The 17340-nt window shown below is 41.6% G+C and overlaps 1 protein-coding gene across 1 annotated transcript in view; it reads left to right on the top strand.

Annotated features, from left to right (window-relative positions):
• Positions 1-5426, top strand: part of MICU2 (mitochondrial calcium uptake 2) — a 178873-nt gene extending 173447 nt beyond the window's left edge. The window contains exon 12 of the mRNA XM_002928927.4: positions 4786-5426. Within this exon, the coding sequence (XP_002928973.1) occupies positions 4786-4890 (105 nt within the window). The 3' untranslated portion in view covers positions 4891-5426. The remainder of the gene's footprint in view (positions 1-4785) is intronic.
• Positions 5427-17340: the final 11914 nt, after the last annotated feature.

The raw sequence follows: 17340 nt of genomic DNA, 5'->3' as shown, positions 1-17340 counted from the left end.
TCCGGATCTTAAGGGAAAGGCTTCCAGCTTTTCCCCATTGAGAATAATGCTTGCAGTAGGCTTTTCATAGATGGCTTTTATGAGATTGAGAAATGTACCCTCTATTCCTACACTCTGAAGGGTTTTAATCAGGAAAGGATGCTGTATTTTGTCAAATGCTTTTTCTGCATCAATTGAGAGGATCATATGGTTCTTGAGTCTTTTCTTGTTGATATGATGTATCACATTGATTGATTTGCGAGTGTTGAACCATGCTTGCATCCCAGGTATGAATCCCACTTGGTCATGATGGATAATCCTTTTAATGTACTGTTGGATTCTATTAGCAAGGATCTTGTTGAGGATTTTGGCATCCATATTCATTAGAGAAATCGGTCTGTAATTCTCCTTTTTGAGGGGGTCTTTGCCTGGTTTGGGGATCAAGGTAATATTAGCCTCATAGAATGAGTTTGGTAGCTTTCCTTCTGTTTCTATTTTTTGAAATAGAGCTAGGAGAATAGGTATTATTTCTTCTTTGAATGTTTCGTAGAATTCCCCAGGAAAACCGTCCAGGCCTGGAGTTTTATTATTTGGAAGGTTGTTTATCACTGACTCAATTTCTTCATAGTTAATTGGCCTATTTAAGAAATCTATTTCTTCCTGTTTCAGTCTTGGTAGTTTATAGGTTTCCAGGAAGGCCTCCATCTCTTCCAGATTGTTTAGTTTTTTGGCATATAGCTGTTGATAAAAGTTTCTAATAATCCTTGCAATTTCAATGGTGCTGGTCGTGACCTCTCCCTTTTCAGTCATAATTTTAATAATCTCAGTCCTTTCTCTTTGTTTTTGGACAAGTTTTGCCAGTGGTCTATCAATTTTATGGATTCTCTCAAAGAACCAGCTTCTAGTCCTGTTGATCTGCTCTACTGTGTTCCTTGTTTCTAATTCATTGATTTCTGCTCTAATCTTGGCCAACTGCTTCCTCGTGCGTGGATCAGGCCTGTCCCTCTGTTGCTGTTCCAGCTTCTTGAGGTGAGAATATAAAAACTGCATTTTAGATTTTTCTATTCTTTTGAGTGAGGCTTGGATGGCTATGTATTTCCCCCTTAGGACTGCCTTTGCAGTATCCCATAGGTTTTGGACCGTTGTGTATTCATTCTCGTTGGTCTCCATAAATTGTTTAATTTGTTTTTTGATTTCCTGGTTTATCGAGTCATTCTTGAGCAGGATGGTTCTTAGCCTCCAAGTGTTTGAGTTTCTTCCAGGTTTTTCCTTGTGGTTGAGTTCCAATTTCAGAGCGTTGTGGTCTGAGAATATGCAGGGGATAATTTCAATCTTTTGGTATTGGCTGAGACCTGTTTTGTGTCCCAGAGCATGATCTATTCTTGAGAATGTTCCATGGGCATTTGAATAGAATGAGTATTCTTTGGTTCTGGGGTGTAGTGTTCTATATATATCTATGAGGTCCAACTCGTCGAGTATGGCATTCAAAGCCTTTGATTCTTTGCTTAGTTTTTGCCAGGGTGTTCTGTCTATTTCTGATAGTGGGGTGTTGAGGTCCCCTACTATTACTGTGTTCTTATCTATATGTCTCTTTATTTTGGTTAAGAGTTGGCTTGTGTGTCTTGCTACTCCCCTGTTGGGGGCATATATATTTATAATTGTCATACCCACTTGTTGGATACATCCTTTAAGAATAATATAGTGCCCTTCTGTATCTCTCTCTATGGCCTCTAGTTTAAAATCCAGTCTATCTGATATGAGAATTGCTACTCCAGCTTTCTTTTGAGGTCCATTTGCGTGGAAGATGGTACTCCATCCCCTTACTCTAAGTCTGAATGTATCTTTAGGTTCAAAATGAGTCTCTTGTAGACAGCAAATGGATGGGTCATGTCTTTTAATGCAATCTGCAACCCTGTGGCGTTTTATGGGAGCATTTAGGCCATTTACATTGATACTGATTATTGAGAGATACGATTTTAATGATGCCATGGTGCCTGTAAAGCCTTTGTTTCTATAGACTGTGACTTTCTGTTCTGTATCACTCTTGCGGCCTTTTTACTTTTATAGAACCCCCCTTAATATCTCTTGTAGGGCTGGTTTTGTGGTTTTGAAATTGGTCTGTGACTGGCGATTCTGGAAGGTCTTTATTTCTCCATTAATTCTGAATGACAGCCCTGCTGGATAAAGGATCCTTGGCTGAATGTTTTTCTCTGGAAGAGCTTTAAAAATGCCCCCCCAACCCTTTGTCTCATTCCAGGTCTGTGTAGACAGGTCTGACATAATTCTGATACCTTTGCCTCGGTACGTGAGAAATTTCTTTGCCCTGGCCGCTTTCAATACTGTATCCTTGGATCTAATATTTGCGAATTGCACTATGACGTGACGTGGCATAGGTTTGTCGTGGTTGACCTTGGGAGGGGTCCTCTCTGCCTCTTGGACATGAAAGCTTGTTTCCTTTGCTAGATTAGGGAAGTTTTCAGCTATAATTTGTTCAAATATCTCTTCTAGACCTCTGTTTTTCTCCACCCCCTCCAGGATCCCGATGATTCTGACATTGGAATGTTTCATTGAGTCAGTAATCTCCCGTAACCTACATTCCTGAGCATGGATTTTTTTGAGTCCAGATTCTATTTTAGCTTTCTCTTTTACTAACCCATCCTCCAACTCGCTGATACGTTCTTCTGACTCATTCACCCTGGCCGTCAGAGCCTCTAGTTTTGACTGCATTTGGCTCAGAATTTTTAATTTCTGCCAGATTCGCTCTCATTTCTGCCCTTAGAGATTCTATATTCTCATTAACATTTTCGTTAATACTTTTTTCAAGTCTACACATCATCTTGACCATTGTTACTCTGAATTCCATTTCTGATAATTTGGTTATACCCATATCCATTAGTTCTGTGGCAGAGGCCACAGACTCATTGTCTTTTCTTTGCTGGGGGGGATTTCTCCTTCTTGTCATTCTGATGAGGAGAGGTTGGGGGGTTGTCCACAGCCCAAATTATTGACAGGGGCCCAGGCAGTGTGCACTTGTTTTATAGGGATCTTAGGAATGTGGTGTTCTTGATTTTTCAGCCTGCCTTCTGGGGGAGGGGACTGCCAGGCCGATACTCAGGCAACCCTGTTTGGGTAGAGTCTCCGTGTCCCCTGCAAGGGGGGATGGGGATGGGCATGCTGTGAGCCGGTATTTCCAGGCTTTTGTTCTCTGGTGGCTTTCCCTGGAGGTTTGCTGTGCCTCTTCTGTGAGTCAGAGCAGCAGTGGCCAAATCTCAGCCTCTGTCTCAGAACAGAGGGATCGCAGACTGTTATCCACTGATGTTCTGGCCACTTTAATTCCGTTACTGTTGGTGCTGCTCAACCCTGCAGCATCCTGGGCTGTGCGCCCCACACCCGGCGTCCCAGCCCTCACTTCCAGGGCCGGCTTGTCTCTGTCCTTTGTGTTTCTAACACTGCCAGTCGCCCCCACGTGTTCCGGAGCTCCTGGTCTCAGTCTGTTTCCAGTGAGCACACGTTTCAGTCTGGTGGCGCGTGCTCCCGGCTCATGGTCTCAGTCTGCTCTCTCACGGGTGCTGTCCGAGAGTCCGGCCCGCTCCCCCATGCAGTTGTCTCCACTTCCTGGCGCCCGAACGCAGCAGCTCCCTCCCCTTCCGTTTATCTTCCGATATCTGTGCAAGGTTTCACTGCTCCCCGCTTCATACCTCTATACTCAGCACTGGAGATGTTCATTTGTAGAGATCCAGATGTATCTTCCTGTGTCTCAGGCTGATTCCGTGGGTGTTCAGGATGGTCTGGTACCTATCCAGCTCGACTCAGGGGACCAGCTGAAAAAGGGGTCCTCTACTCCTCCGCCATCTTAACTCTCTCCTCTTTTTGCATTTTTTTTAATCTGAATCTAATCAGAAACCACTATTCAGAAATCATAGCCTAGAATATTGCTTTGGGCTCTGTAGTTAGATACACCTAAATTCAAATCCCAGCTCTGTCACTTACTAACTGTCTAATCTTGCAAAGCCACTTAATTCTTCAGAGCTTCACATTCTTCATTTGTGTACAATGAGGAAACTGATAGAATCTACCAGAAAAAAATTTTTTAAGAATTACGTGTAGGGGCGCCTGGGTGGCAGAGCGGTTAAGCGTCTGCCTTCGGCTCAGGGCGTTATCCCGGCGTTATGGGATCGAGCCCCACATCGGGCTCCTCTGCTGTGAGCCTGCTTCTTCCTCTCCCACTCCCCCTGCTTGTGTTCCCTCTCTCACTGGCTGTCTCTATCTCTGTCAAATAAAGTAAAAAAAATCTTTAAAAAAAAAAAAAAAAAAAAAGAATTACGTGTAGAATACTTAGTATAGTGCCTGAGACACTTGAAGTAAACGTTAGCCATTATCACTGCATTCCAATTCACATATTGGTCTGTGGGACAAATAAAACTCAAAAAAATTATTTTTAATACTTTATTTGACAGAGAGAGACAGGAGAGAGGAAACACAAGCTGGAGTGGGAGAGGAAGAAGCAGGCTTCCCAGCAGAGCAGGGAGCCCGATACGGGGCTCGATCCTAGGACTCTGGGATCATGCCCTGAGCCAAAGGCAGACACTTAATGACTAAGCCACCCAGGCACACCCCGCCAAGGATACTCTTACATCACGTTCACTTTTTTGTCTTTTGTCCTAGAATTTTGTTGCAGTTATCTTTTACAACATAATCCACCTCAAGTATTTTTTGGAGGCATGTGGGAAATAATAACAGAGCTCACATAAAATCATGTTTAACTTTGAAGAGAATGATCTCTTTACTTTTACTTCTGGTTAATAGGTACCACAACAACAAAGTGTACAGGAATACTGGAAATGTGTGAAAAGAGAAAGCATTAAAGGAGTAAAAGAAGTCTGGAAACAAGCTGGAAGAAGTCTCTTTTAGAAAAAGATAATCTGGGAATCATATTGCTCCAAATGTCAGAATTTGGAGTTTGTTTAAAATACTAGATATTTGTCTTCTTGATTTTCTTTGTAAGATAAAGATGCCTTATATCTACTTTCTGAATCAGTAATTTCTTAATAAAATTTCATTAAAGAACTTAGTAAAATTAGATACTGGATTCTGTCAGAGGGCCTAGAATTATAATAATGCTTTGTACTTTGAGAAGTTGGAAAACCTAGTTATGCACTGATTTCTTAGACACAGTAGTACAACGTACTCTTTGAAAGGGTGTCAGCTAGTACTTACAGAAAAAAATATTTGATACACAAGGCCAATATCAATATCAAGTCCAGGAGTCCTGATGTTCCAGTAGGACAAATTAAATTAAAAACTTCTCAGATTTTCTCATCTGTATCTCATATCTCATAAGCTTCTTGTGTATTTTATTTCAGTTAGCTGTATATTGTCTTAAAAATAATGCGAAAATTTCAGTATCCTATGTAGAAACAGAATAAAGTATTTACACAGATAAAAAATTGTGTTTTTTTTACATGTGTTTTTTAAAGCTTTTTTTTTATAAATGTAAGTTCTCTCAGTATTGACAACCTCATTAGTTTACATTCTTAAAAACTAGTGTGATTGGTGGGGATGCCTGGCTGGCTCAGTCAGTGGAGCATGAGACTCTTGATCTTGGGGTTGTGGGTTTGAGCCCCACATTGGGTGTAGAGATGACTTAAAATAAAAAAATATAAAAAAAAACTAGTGGGCCACCTCGGTGGCTCAGTTGGTTGAATGTCCGACCCTTGATCTCAGCTCAGGTCTTATGTCGGGGTCATGAGTTCAAGCCCCATGTTTGGCTCCACACTGATCGTGGAGCCTACTTAAAAAAAAAAAGGCAAAAAAACTAGTGTGTTTGGGGGAATCTTGATCACAAGATCAGGGTCTCATGGGATCTCTTGGGTTGTGGGAAATGTTTAAAATGGCACTAAAAATTAATTGGCATTAAATATAAAATGCTATTATAAATAAAATGGCATTTTTTAACAAAGTAAGTGAAAATTATTTTTTTTAAATATGCTTCTCAAGAATATTGCAAATATTTAAAATACATTCCATTCCCTGGTTAAATGGCTGCTTCTGAGACTGGAGCAGGTAAAGTACAAGATGAGCCTGGAAGTAAAGAAGTATTCAAAAAACAATGAGGACATATCAAAAGGGCAAGAGCCAACTTGAAGGGGCTCTCCCTAACCAGGTCTGGTACAATTTGAGTATCAATGTCAGTAATGAATCATAACCTATTGAATAGACTAAGAATCAGTGAGCTTAACTGATGATTGATGAATGGGACGAGAGAAACCTCTCCCTTACAGCTGCTACGTGGAAGACTTGTATGATTAATGCTTGAGAATGACAAGTGGTAAAAGCTTTTGTCCAACTATTATTTAAAAATGTTTATTTTGCTGCTGATTAGGAAACATAAATTTGTTCTAACTCATTTTAGAAATAACTAATTTTTGTGTTTATTTATTGTAAAACCGAACCAAGAGAAAAGCAGCGCATATAGAGGATGTACGTCCTCCATCATTTCCTCTGTTAGGCGTGGAAATACTATCCGACTCTCTCCTACCTGACTGCCCAGTTGTCCTTATGGGTAAAGATTAGGGATACAAACGTCAGAAACTAGGATAGTTTCTGGTGTTTTCAGCCTCAATTTTTCCAAAACCTCTGGCCTTTCCCCACATACACCCATGCTTTTCATTTTCATGTTTCCCTACCTCCAAGCCTTTACACACACCAGCTTCTCCTGATGGCGATGCTTTTCACTCTCCTGTCCTTGGGGCAAAGTTTTAGAAATCTACTTGCTGTCTACATATCAAGTATGTCTCTACTGAACTGTTAAATCAGGAGCAGGAACAGTGCCTTACTCTCTGATAGAAAATTTTATGTATTTATATATATTCTTATGTACAAAATATATAATTTATAAAATTTTATGTAACATATTTAAAATTAATATAAAAATTTAAATCTAGTTGACCACCTGGCTTATAGAAGGCATCCCACAAATATTTGTTAAATAAAGGAAGGAAGAGGAGAAAGGGACAGAGAAGGAGAAAAGGCAAGGAGTGAAAGAAATAGGGAGGGAAGGAGGGCTTTTAAAGTCAGTCAGTCAATAAGTATGCAAACAAGAAACTGCTCGGTTGCCAAACAAAATGGTGAGTTAAGACAAGTGGCCACTGTTGTCATGGAACATATAGTCTAAAGGTAGAGACTGAAAACTAACCAGAAAACTTTTTTTAAAGATTTTATTCATTTGTTAGAGAGAGAGAGGGTGAGAGTGCACGAACAGGGGGAGGGGCAGAGGGAGAAGCAGACTCCCTATCGAGCAAGGAGCCTGACTTGGGGCTCCATCCCAGACTCCAGGATCACAACCTGAGCCCAAGGCAGAGGTTTAACAAACTGAGCCACCCAGGTGCCCCTGCTCAAACGATTCTTATGAAAGAGACTCTCACAAACCAATGCCCATGCTCATGATCTCCAATCACTCTCCATCTTTATATCTTTTCTTCATAGAAATTTATCATCCCCTACAAGTATCTATGTGTATATTTTTTTTAAAATTTATTTATTTGACAGAGATAGAGACAGCCAGCGAGAGAGGGAACACAAGCAGGGGGAGTGGGAGAGGAAGAAGCAGGCTCATAGCAGAAGAGCCTGATGTGGGGCTCGATCCCGTTACGCCGGGATCACGCCCTGAGCCGAAGGCAGATGCTTAACCGCTGTGCCACCCAGGCGCCCCTCTATGTGTATATTTTTTAATTTGACTATTCTCAGTCTATCTTAGAATTTCTGTTCCATAAGATTAGGAAATTTTTCTTATTCACCATTTTTCTTAGTCTCATTTAACACAATTAACACCTGGCACATCGTAGATGCTCAACGAATATTTTTGAATCATTCAATAAATAAATCAGAGCTATGGGCCAGCTGTGAAAACATAGAAAAGACACCACAGAAATAAGCAACGTGGGACACCTGGGTGGCTCAGTTGGTTAAGAGCCTGGCTTCGGCTCAGGTAATGATCCCAGGGACCTGGGAACCAGCCTTGTATCGGCTTCCCTGCTCAGTGGGGAGCCTGTTTCTCCCTCTCCCTCTGCCTGCAGCCCCCCCGCCCGCCTGTGCGTGCTCGCGCTCTCGCGCTCTCTCTCTCTCTCTCTCTAATAAATAAAATCTTAAAAAAAAAGAATAAGCAATGCAATGCAGAACTTTCCAGAGAAGGAGGCTGATCAGTGAAGCATCCTTCTGAGATAGATTTATCCCTATTAAAAGATGGCACATCAAGCTACCAGAGCCGGTGGTTATCAAACCCTCTAATCACATAGTACCCCCTGTTCTGATTTTATGCTCATCAAACAACCGTCTGATAATCTGGTTCTATCTCGTCTGCTTACAAGGATGAAAAACTCTGGCAGGGGGCGACTGGGTGGCTCAGTTCATTAATCATCTGCCTTCAGCTCAGGTCATCGGCTCGCTGCTCAGAGCAATGCCTGCTTCTCCCTCTCCCCCTTACCCACCTGCTCATGTTCTCTCTCACTATCTCTCTCTCAAATAAATAAAACCTTAAAAAAAAAAATCTCTGGTCAGGCCTGTTTTTCCTGACCGTCCTATGACCTTGATGTGGTCCTTCCCATGTGTATTTACTAGGCCTCTTGGACACAAACAGAAAGCTATTCTGAAATAGGTTAAACAAGAATTTTTGGAAGCACGTAGAGGTGTATCATATAGTAAAACCCTGGGGAGGTCAGAGGAGCAGCTGGAACTTAGAAAAACTCCAGCCAAGGACTTGAAAACCACTAGAACTTTCACAATCCTTTGCTCTGCTCCGCCTGTGTATCAATTTCATTCTCTTTCACTGCCCACGCACCAGAGAAGGACCAGCTCTGCTCTCTGAAATTCAGAAACTCCTGCGAAAGGTGCTGATTGGCTGGCCATCTGACTCAGGTCCCATCCCAGACCAATCAACTATGGTCAAAAGGGTGGGGTCTGTAAGAACATGGCAGCTTCTAGGAGTGTGCATAGGTGGGAGTGCCGCAGAGGAGGGGTCTTTTATAAAAGAAGGGGTTGCTGCTTTCAGAAGAATGTGAAGGTACTGGGCAGACACACAGTGGCTTCTTTTTCCTCAAGTTGAAATTCTGTAAGCTAAAACCAATTGAAGAGTCTCCAGAGGCATGCAGGGCAATCTAGTGCTCAACGCCAGAAAAGCAGAGTGAAACTTACAAGTAAGTTTTAGGAAAACTTTCAAAGAAATCGGCTGCCTGCCAAAAAAAAAAGGATCAGCTGAGCAAGTTACTCCAAAAATTCAATATACTTAACCCTTTTTCACCAATACATTTGAAAGCATGCAATAAATTAAGAGCTATGTATAAGATTTTAATTTGATTTGTATGTTTGATTTTTTTTCCTTCTCTTACTAGAGCATGTTTTAGACTTTTATATTGGGCGAAGAGGTGAAATAGTAGGAGAATTTGGGTAAGCAGAGAGCAGCCAGCTAGGCCTTCAACTGCCAGCCCTTTCAGTCCTTGGGTCTTCCTTTTTACGCCCTCAGGTATCCCATATACTAGTAGAAGCACTAGTGCCTGGAATCCTCTTAATGATACGTGGAAACTTTCTCCAGACTCCAACCTCTCCACCTGAACATTGTACCAAAGAAGCAGAACCAATATCAACAAATGCACTTGTTGAACAACTGAGCTGAACACCACCTTTGGAGAGTTAACTCCACATTCTCTCCCCTCTCCTCCTAAGTGGCAGATATTTACCTCCAAACTGTAATGGTTACAAGGCTTTTTAAAGAAATTTCCCTGAAATTACCTGGGGGACTGGAAGGCAAACTAGATAATCGGAGTTTGATGAAAATAAGGAAACAGGCAAATAGACAAAGGCAGCACAGGACAGGTGAAGGGTTAAGTTTTGTTTAGTGGAAATTACCGGTGCTCAAAAGCTGGGGTGCAAATCAATACCAATACCACCCCAATGCCAGAAGGATGAGATGAAAGAAAGAAAGAAAGAAAGAAAGAAAGAAAGAAAGAAAGAAAGAAAGAAAGAAAGAAAGAGGAAGGAAGGGAGGGAGGGAGGGAGGAAGGAAGGGAGGGAGGAAGGGAGGAAGGAAAGAAAAAAATTTAAAGAATCCTTGGAGAGAGCAAAATGAAGTCTCATGTCAAGCACTGACTCAAGCAGTTAAGGAGATAATCTCCCCGGGACCAACGCCAGCTGACACCCCAGACCTGATAATGAGCAGAACAGAGGAGGTCTGCAGAGACCCAAAAGTGATTAAGTCCCTTTATTTATTTATTTTTTTAAGATTTTATTTATTTATTTTTTGTGAGAGAAAGAGAGAAAGCAGCCTCAGGAGAGGGAGGGTCAGACAGAGAAGTAGGCTCCTTGCTGAGCAGGGAGCCTGATGCGGGCTCAATCCCAGGACCCTGGGATCACGACCTGAGCTGAAAGGAGACACTTAACTGACTGAACCACCCAGGCGCCCTGATTAAATCCCTTTAAAAATGCGAGGATTGGGGCAGCAAGCTGTCAGACTCTTCAGACCTGAGCCCTCTACGTCTAACCACTTAAAAGCAACTGCTGCTGAAGTCTCTGCCCAATGGATCTCCGAACAGAACCAAGATCCTTCGCAGCTTGAACATCAGAAGCAGTAAGTGCTGAGAGCTGACCCGGACCAGCCCGAGGCCTTATCTCAACTGCGCGCCCACTGAGTGACTTCGCGTTTGGTCCGTGAACTTCCTGCACCTTTCTGTTATCTTGTTTGTCCTGTGGTTTGTCTTCTGTCCTGCTCTGTGTGCTGTGTAAGAAGCCAAGTTTATCACGTGGTGAATTGTCGTTGAGTTTGGAATTCTGAACCTGCTTTTATAATTGAGATTTAACTTTGCCTTATGATCTAATAAAGCTGACATTGCGGAAAGACACAACTTGTGTGTGTGCCTTCACAGTGTGCTCATGACAGTCCCGCAGATCATTTGTAGTAGCTCTACAGTTCATTTAACACCATTTAAAAAACAAAACAAAACAAAAAAAAAAACTAAATATGAATGTTCCACAAGATGGCAGTCTTGCTTTTCCAAAATGTTTTATCTGCCTTGAGCACCAATGATCTTTAACAGAAAAACCAAGCAAATGTACAGAAAATTACAGAGCATTTCAAAGACGACTTCCTTATTGAAGGAGAAGCACCCTGGGAGACTTTGGACTGACTTCGGACCGACTTTGGACCGGCACGCCCCAACTAAATATTTACCAGCTCTTAGAGAAATAAACAGTGAGCTACCATATTTACCACTAACATTGGTTACATTCAGTGAGGAAGTAAATTAATCTTTGGAATCACTAGGTGACACTTTGTAATTGGGCAGGTTATTTCTTCAGCAGCATTAGAATCAAACCTTTATTGAAACCTGCTATGTTTGATGCACTCCGCTAGGTGCTAGTCCTTCTATAAGAGTTTTCTTTCCAAAAGGATGGAAGTGGGAGAAAATATTTTGCTTGTAACATTTATATCACCTATATTTACATAATATTTAGATGCTCAATATTGCAGGAAAAAAGGTATTAATAACATCATTATTATTTGCAGAATGTCATAAAGCTCTCCCCAACTACAAAATTATACAATCCAAAGAGTATTAAAGGAATGCTGATTGCAGCGTCATTTCAAATAAGAAAAATTTCGACCCAACTTGAAAATACAGCACCATGAAAATGAATAAATAAACCGTGCTGTACTTGTACCATGGAATTCTAGGCAGCTGTCAAAATGATGAATGAATCAACGCCTCCCCTCCACGTGCTCTGCGGACACTGCAAAGCCTGTTTCCCCTTTGTTGTGAGGCTCTGCAAGGCTGGAGGAGCCGGAGCGTGTGCTGTCTGCCGCTGTCCTGGCCGTGTCCCCGCAGTCACAGCCTTTGTCCTAGCGGCAGTTGGTACCAGTCTCCGGCTTTTGTTGTTATTGTTTTGAAGCTTCCAGAACCAGCTCATTGTGTCCTGGAGGACGAGTACTGACTGGCAGGCACCCCCTCTCTGAGCAGGACAGGGCCTTTCCTTGAAGCTTCCAGACTCTGCCACACCTAACCTCTTCCCTCTGTGCCCCTGGCCTCAGGAGCAGTAGCTCTCGCTACAGGTACTTTCTCTCTGTGTTGCCCTGTGCTTTTCTAGTTCTCTAACACCTTTTTGGCCCATTCCTTAATATTACATTTTCTCTGTTGAAATACTTCACATGGACCCTGACTGACATAATGACTATATAGCAGGAATTATAGACGTATAATATAGATAGATGATACATAGGAAGATAGATGGATTCATATATATACATATGAGAATATATGTGCATATATACACATGTGTATATTTACATACAAGCATATATATACATTATTTTACATACATTGTACTTAAAATTCCTCTATTCCTCACAACAAATGCTATGAGATAGATGCTATTTCCCCTGTTATACAAAAGAAGAAAGTGAGTTTCAGGGAGCTGAGGTAAATTCCACAATACTACATAGCTAATAAGTGATGAAGCTGGGATTTGCGTCCAAATATCACAGACTTCACAATCTATCTTTTTTCTACTCTGCTCAAAGTCAGTTTATCCTGAATAGTGCTCTATATTAAAGGTCAATCCCTAGGCTAGTCCACACATGTTTTTTACCTCATAATACAAACTATAACATTCTAATAACACCAGATAATATAACCATCATATACAAGATTGCCTCCGTGATTGAAGTTATGGGGAGTTCGAGAAAAACTGGGAAAGCATGGACATCCATAATTCCAGGGTACTTGTCATTCATTTGTTCAATTAATATGATTTAGTGCCTTTTATGTCCCTGGCAATGCACTGGGCTCTCGTGGTAAGCAAAATAGAACCTAGTCACTCTTTCAGAAAGTTTATAGTCTGGGGAAAGTGACTGTTTTTAATTAAATAATCACCCATAGGAGAGGTACCTGAGTGTATTATACAGGGATTTAACATAGACAGACTGCATGACTACAGGACAGTTCCAAATGCTGAACCCCCTACACACCCACACATACACACGCACACTCCACTCACACACACACTCACATTCACACTCTCACACACACACTCACACACACAAGAGCTTGGCGTCTACCCATGTCCTGTCAAGCATGGTGTGTTCTCTCTGCTTTTGTTTTCCAAGAACATGTCAGCTCTTAATCCAAAGTGATCGTAGAGAGATATCACAGCAGTTGAGACTGTGGAGTTGTGTAACATTTCCTAAAAACCTGCTCTTCTCTCATAAGGAGTCAATCAGTGTTTCCAAGGGCAGCAGCCAAGCCCAGACTTTTCTCTGTAACATACACGCAATCAGTAACACATGCCTGGACTGATCGAAGAACAAGTGGCCAGGAAGCTTTCTGGAGGACAGACTTCCAGATGTGCAAACATAAATGTAACCAAACCAGAAACTCTTGCAGTAATCAGGGTCAGGAATCTATTTGTCATCCCACCACGACAGCTAAATCTCTGGACTCTCTTTTTGGCCACATTTCACTAGTCAAGAAACAGATCATTAGTCAACTATGCAGCAAAGAAAAAGGCCTTGCTGCAGCCTAGGTCCCCAAAGGGATGTTAAAATTAATAGGAGAAACCTCACGGAGAAACAGAGTATTGAGATAACCCCAAAGTTCCCCCTGCAAAATACTTACTAATTACTCTACTGGTTTGAATAGATGACCACACAGTCTGATATTCCCTCCTCCAGGAGGTAGAATTGAATTCGCTGTTCTTTGAGTGTGGCCAGATTTAATGACTGTTTTCCAATGAATAGTGTAGGGAAAGGGGAAAATTGTGGCTTTACAGTAGAGATAGCATATTACCCAAGTGGTGGAGTCCAACCAAGATCAGCAGTAAAAGCATGTCCACCCTGACATGATGTGAGAAGAAGGGCACAACATCTCTGTGGTTTTCTTCCCCAAACCTCATAACCCCAGTCTAGTCATGGGAAAGCATCAGACAAACCCAAACTGAGGAGCATTCACAGACTACCTGATCTGTCCTTCTCGAAAGTGCTTTTCGATGTAAAGCAAGGAAAGTCTGAGAAATGGTCAGAGAAAGAAGTGTTGACTGAAAGCCAATCTCCAAGTAGGTTAGGAAGCACTTTATTCATTGTGTTACTGAGGACCGTAGCCGGGGAGACACGTTTTCAGATTGCTCTGAAGAATGCTCCGAAGCTTGTTGGTTACAGGGGAGTCTATATTTAAAAAGGTAAGGGGTATACGTGCTTGTACGCAGTTCTCCAAATACCTGTGCCTCGAAAGATATACTTTGGTTGCAAAAATTAAGGTTTTCTGATTTCCACATAGACACAAGAAAGACCTTTAGGTCATCTTAATACATTATGTTTCTATCATATCTGATTGTTCAAAACTATTGCCGGCATGCTTCTGCTCAACTGGTTTCCTGGTTCTTCCTGTTTTGGATATTTTCTTGAGGTCACTTGAGATCATCACAGAAGGCTGACGTCAGTCACCTACCGCAGTTTGAGTGCACAGGAGGAGACTAAGAGGACATGACAACTAAATGCAAATCCTGGAACAGATAATTACATTAGAGGAAAAACTGGTAAAAACCAGTCTGTAATTTAGAGTATTGTGCCAATGTTAACTTCTTAACGTTGATAAATATGCCATGGTTATGTAACATACTAACAGGAAGGGAAGCTGGGTGAAGATTATATAGAAACTCTCTCTACTATCTTAACAACTTTTCTGCAAATTTAAAATTATTTTGAAATAAAAAGATTAAAGAAGAAAAGGGAAAAATCCACCAGAAGCTGTAATCCATCTCTACTAATGCGTGTGGCATTTCTGCTGTTTAAGTCACAGGTAACGGAAATGTTACTTTTACATTCAGCTAAGACGTACGTGGTCTGCAGAGGAGAGGTTGGTCCTCTAAGAATTGGACCCACCTCTGTAGCAACCAGGCCAGGACACAGGAGATTCAGGGAAGGCCCCCTTGAGGCAGAGATGAGCCAGGTCTGAAGGAGGGGTGGGAAACACCAGGGTGAGGTGGACAGAGTGGACACTTTGTAAGCGGAGTGTGCAGACACAGCAGCATTGTCAGGACCTGAGGAAGCCTGGACTGAGGTTCAAGGGGAAGGAAGGAAGCCATGGAGTGGGGGGTAGGTGAGTGAGGGTGACAGGCCCAGAGAAAGCCAGGAAGAAAAAGCTGAGATGAGGTGGGGTTGGCTAGGAAGGCAACAGGGCTGCAGGGCCTTTGAAGCCCCATCAGACATCATTCAAATCATTCAGATGTGTTGAGAAGATTTGATTTTCTAAGGGCTCACTCTAACCATGGCATGGAGGTGAACAGAATACAAGAAGGAGCAATGCAAGAAAAGCTGCATATGGGCCAAGATTTTGTCTCTGTTCCCCATGCTTAGAATAGTGCCTGGCACAAAGCAGGCAATCGGAAAATGTTTACTAAATGAGTGAGTAAAGGAATGAATGAATACGTAGAACGGATTGGAGGAGGGTCGGTGTGGGGAGAGCAGATGGGAGGTGGATGAGGTAATTCAGGCACAAGACTTACTGGGAGACAGGTCAACTGAGTGAGGGAAGCAGGCTCCTCGCTGCTGTAAGCGATGCCTCAGCTTCCTGAAGCAGGTGCTCACGCCCCTCTTTTTACTGCCACGCCCCCAACCCTGCCCCTGTTCCCCCTCTCTCTTCTAAATGCATCATTAAAGAATGGGGATTTGTAACTTTCCCTAACTCATTTGTTCCTAAAGCAAGAAACAGCCATTCTGAAGTCCTCAAAGAATTTTTTTTATTATCAGTAGAAATAGGGAAACAAGGCTTGTTTTTTCATGTGTGTCAGCCTATCCTCTACACTTTGATGGGCTGACATATTCAAAAGACTGTGGTAAAATTCATTCCCACTATAACAGAAAGCCAAGAGAAAGGCCTGTGTGGGGGCCCAGGGCAGCCTGCCACAAGGGCACCCTGGGCCACTTTGGCATGATGATTATTTTGAGTTAAAAGCAATCCAAATCCAGCAGATTCAGAAGTGATTTACCTCCCCCTCAGCTGCCTGCCTGTACCAGGAAGAAAGCTATTAACAGATTCCTCTTTACCTGAGAAACTTACCTGCCTAACAGAGCAACCTTTGTTTTCCAAACATCTCCTCTCACCTCCCAAAGGGTTTTCCTTCCCTTTGTATCCTCAGACCCCTACCCCTCTCCTTAGCTCATATAAGCTTCATGTTGCCTCACTGTCTTTGGAATTTCCATGTCTGTGAGGAGTCCCCTAATGTATGCTATTAAGTTTTATTTTCTCCCGTTAATCTATCTTGCGTCAATTTCATTCCTAGTCTAGCTAGAAGGACCCTGAGGGTAAAGGAAATTATTCCTCCCCAACACCTGTCTTGACATTTTTAATAATTATTAACACCCATTCCTGTATGCCAGGCATTTTCCTCTTTTTAAAAATGATCACATATAAAAGTATGTTTTTGTAGAACTGTGGAAAATACCAAAGCAATTGCTGCTGCTAACATTTTGCTTCCAATTTTTTCCCAAGCACTTTTATGTTAAAAAATGCAGTGTCTACTCTGTTTATATTAATTGTAGTTAGTGATCTAGTTGATTTTAACTTTCTCATTTCATGTAAGTTTTGTTTCCAATCCTTTTTTGTTGCTTCTTTTTTCCTCTCCTTTCTTACCTTCCCTTGGGCTGAAGAACTTTTCTCTATTTTCTCAACTGCTATTCTGATAGTTTACAAGTTAGATATTGTATTTCTATTCTTTCAGTGGATACCCTTGTTTTAGCATACATATTTACATTTTTTCTAACAAAATTATTCACTATTTATTTCCAGCTTGTGAATAAAGAAGCTTTTTTCCACAAAAGTGAATACACTTTTTAGAATCTCTAAAAGTCAGAGTGAGAGTTTTACTTGAGCCCAAGTTAGGACAGCTGCAGGAAAACACATTCTTCACAGGGAAGAATGTGCCCTGGAGAATGAACAGTTTTACAGAATTATATATTTTTTGCATCTTATAAAAGCTCAAAAGATTATAGATGAGCATAGAGTCAGAAATCACAAGTTTTAACCTCAAGAAAGGCAGAGAGTAGGAGCATTGATCAATATCTTAAGGACAGGATGGTTTTTCTTTAGGCTACTCATTTACAAAGTAGGTGCACAACGTATGCTTGGTGGGCCATAAATCAGACTATACAAAGTTTATGTACAGTCATGCTGACTTAAAAAGAAATCTAAAATGGCTTTCCTCATATCTCAGGCCTTTAGAGAATTTTTTTTTCCTTTCATCAAGCTTAACATCTAATTACCTGTATGTCCCATACACTCCCTCATCTGGTTATCACTTTATAGCTTTCCTTTTACTCCTTTT

The sequence above is a fragment of the Ailuropoda melanoleuca genome, chromosome 7 (assembly GCF_002007445.2).
Source record: "Ailuropoda melanoleuca isolate Jingjing chromosome 7, ASM200744v2, whole genome shotgun sequence".
Taxonomy (NCBI): domain Eukaryota; kingdom Metazoa; phylum Chordata; class Mammalia; order Carnivora; family Ursidae; genus Ailuropoda; species Ailuropoda melanoleuca.
Note: the sequence above shows the minus strand (reverse complement) of the source record. Positions and strands in the feature narration are given on the sequence as shown.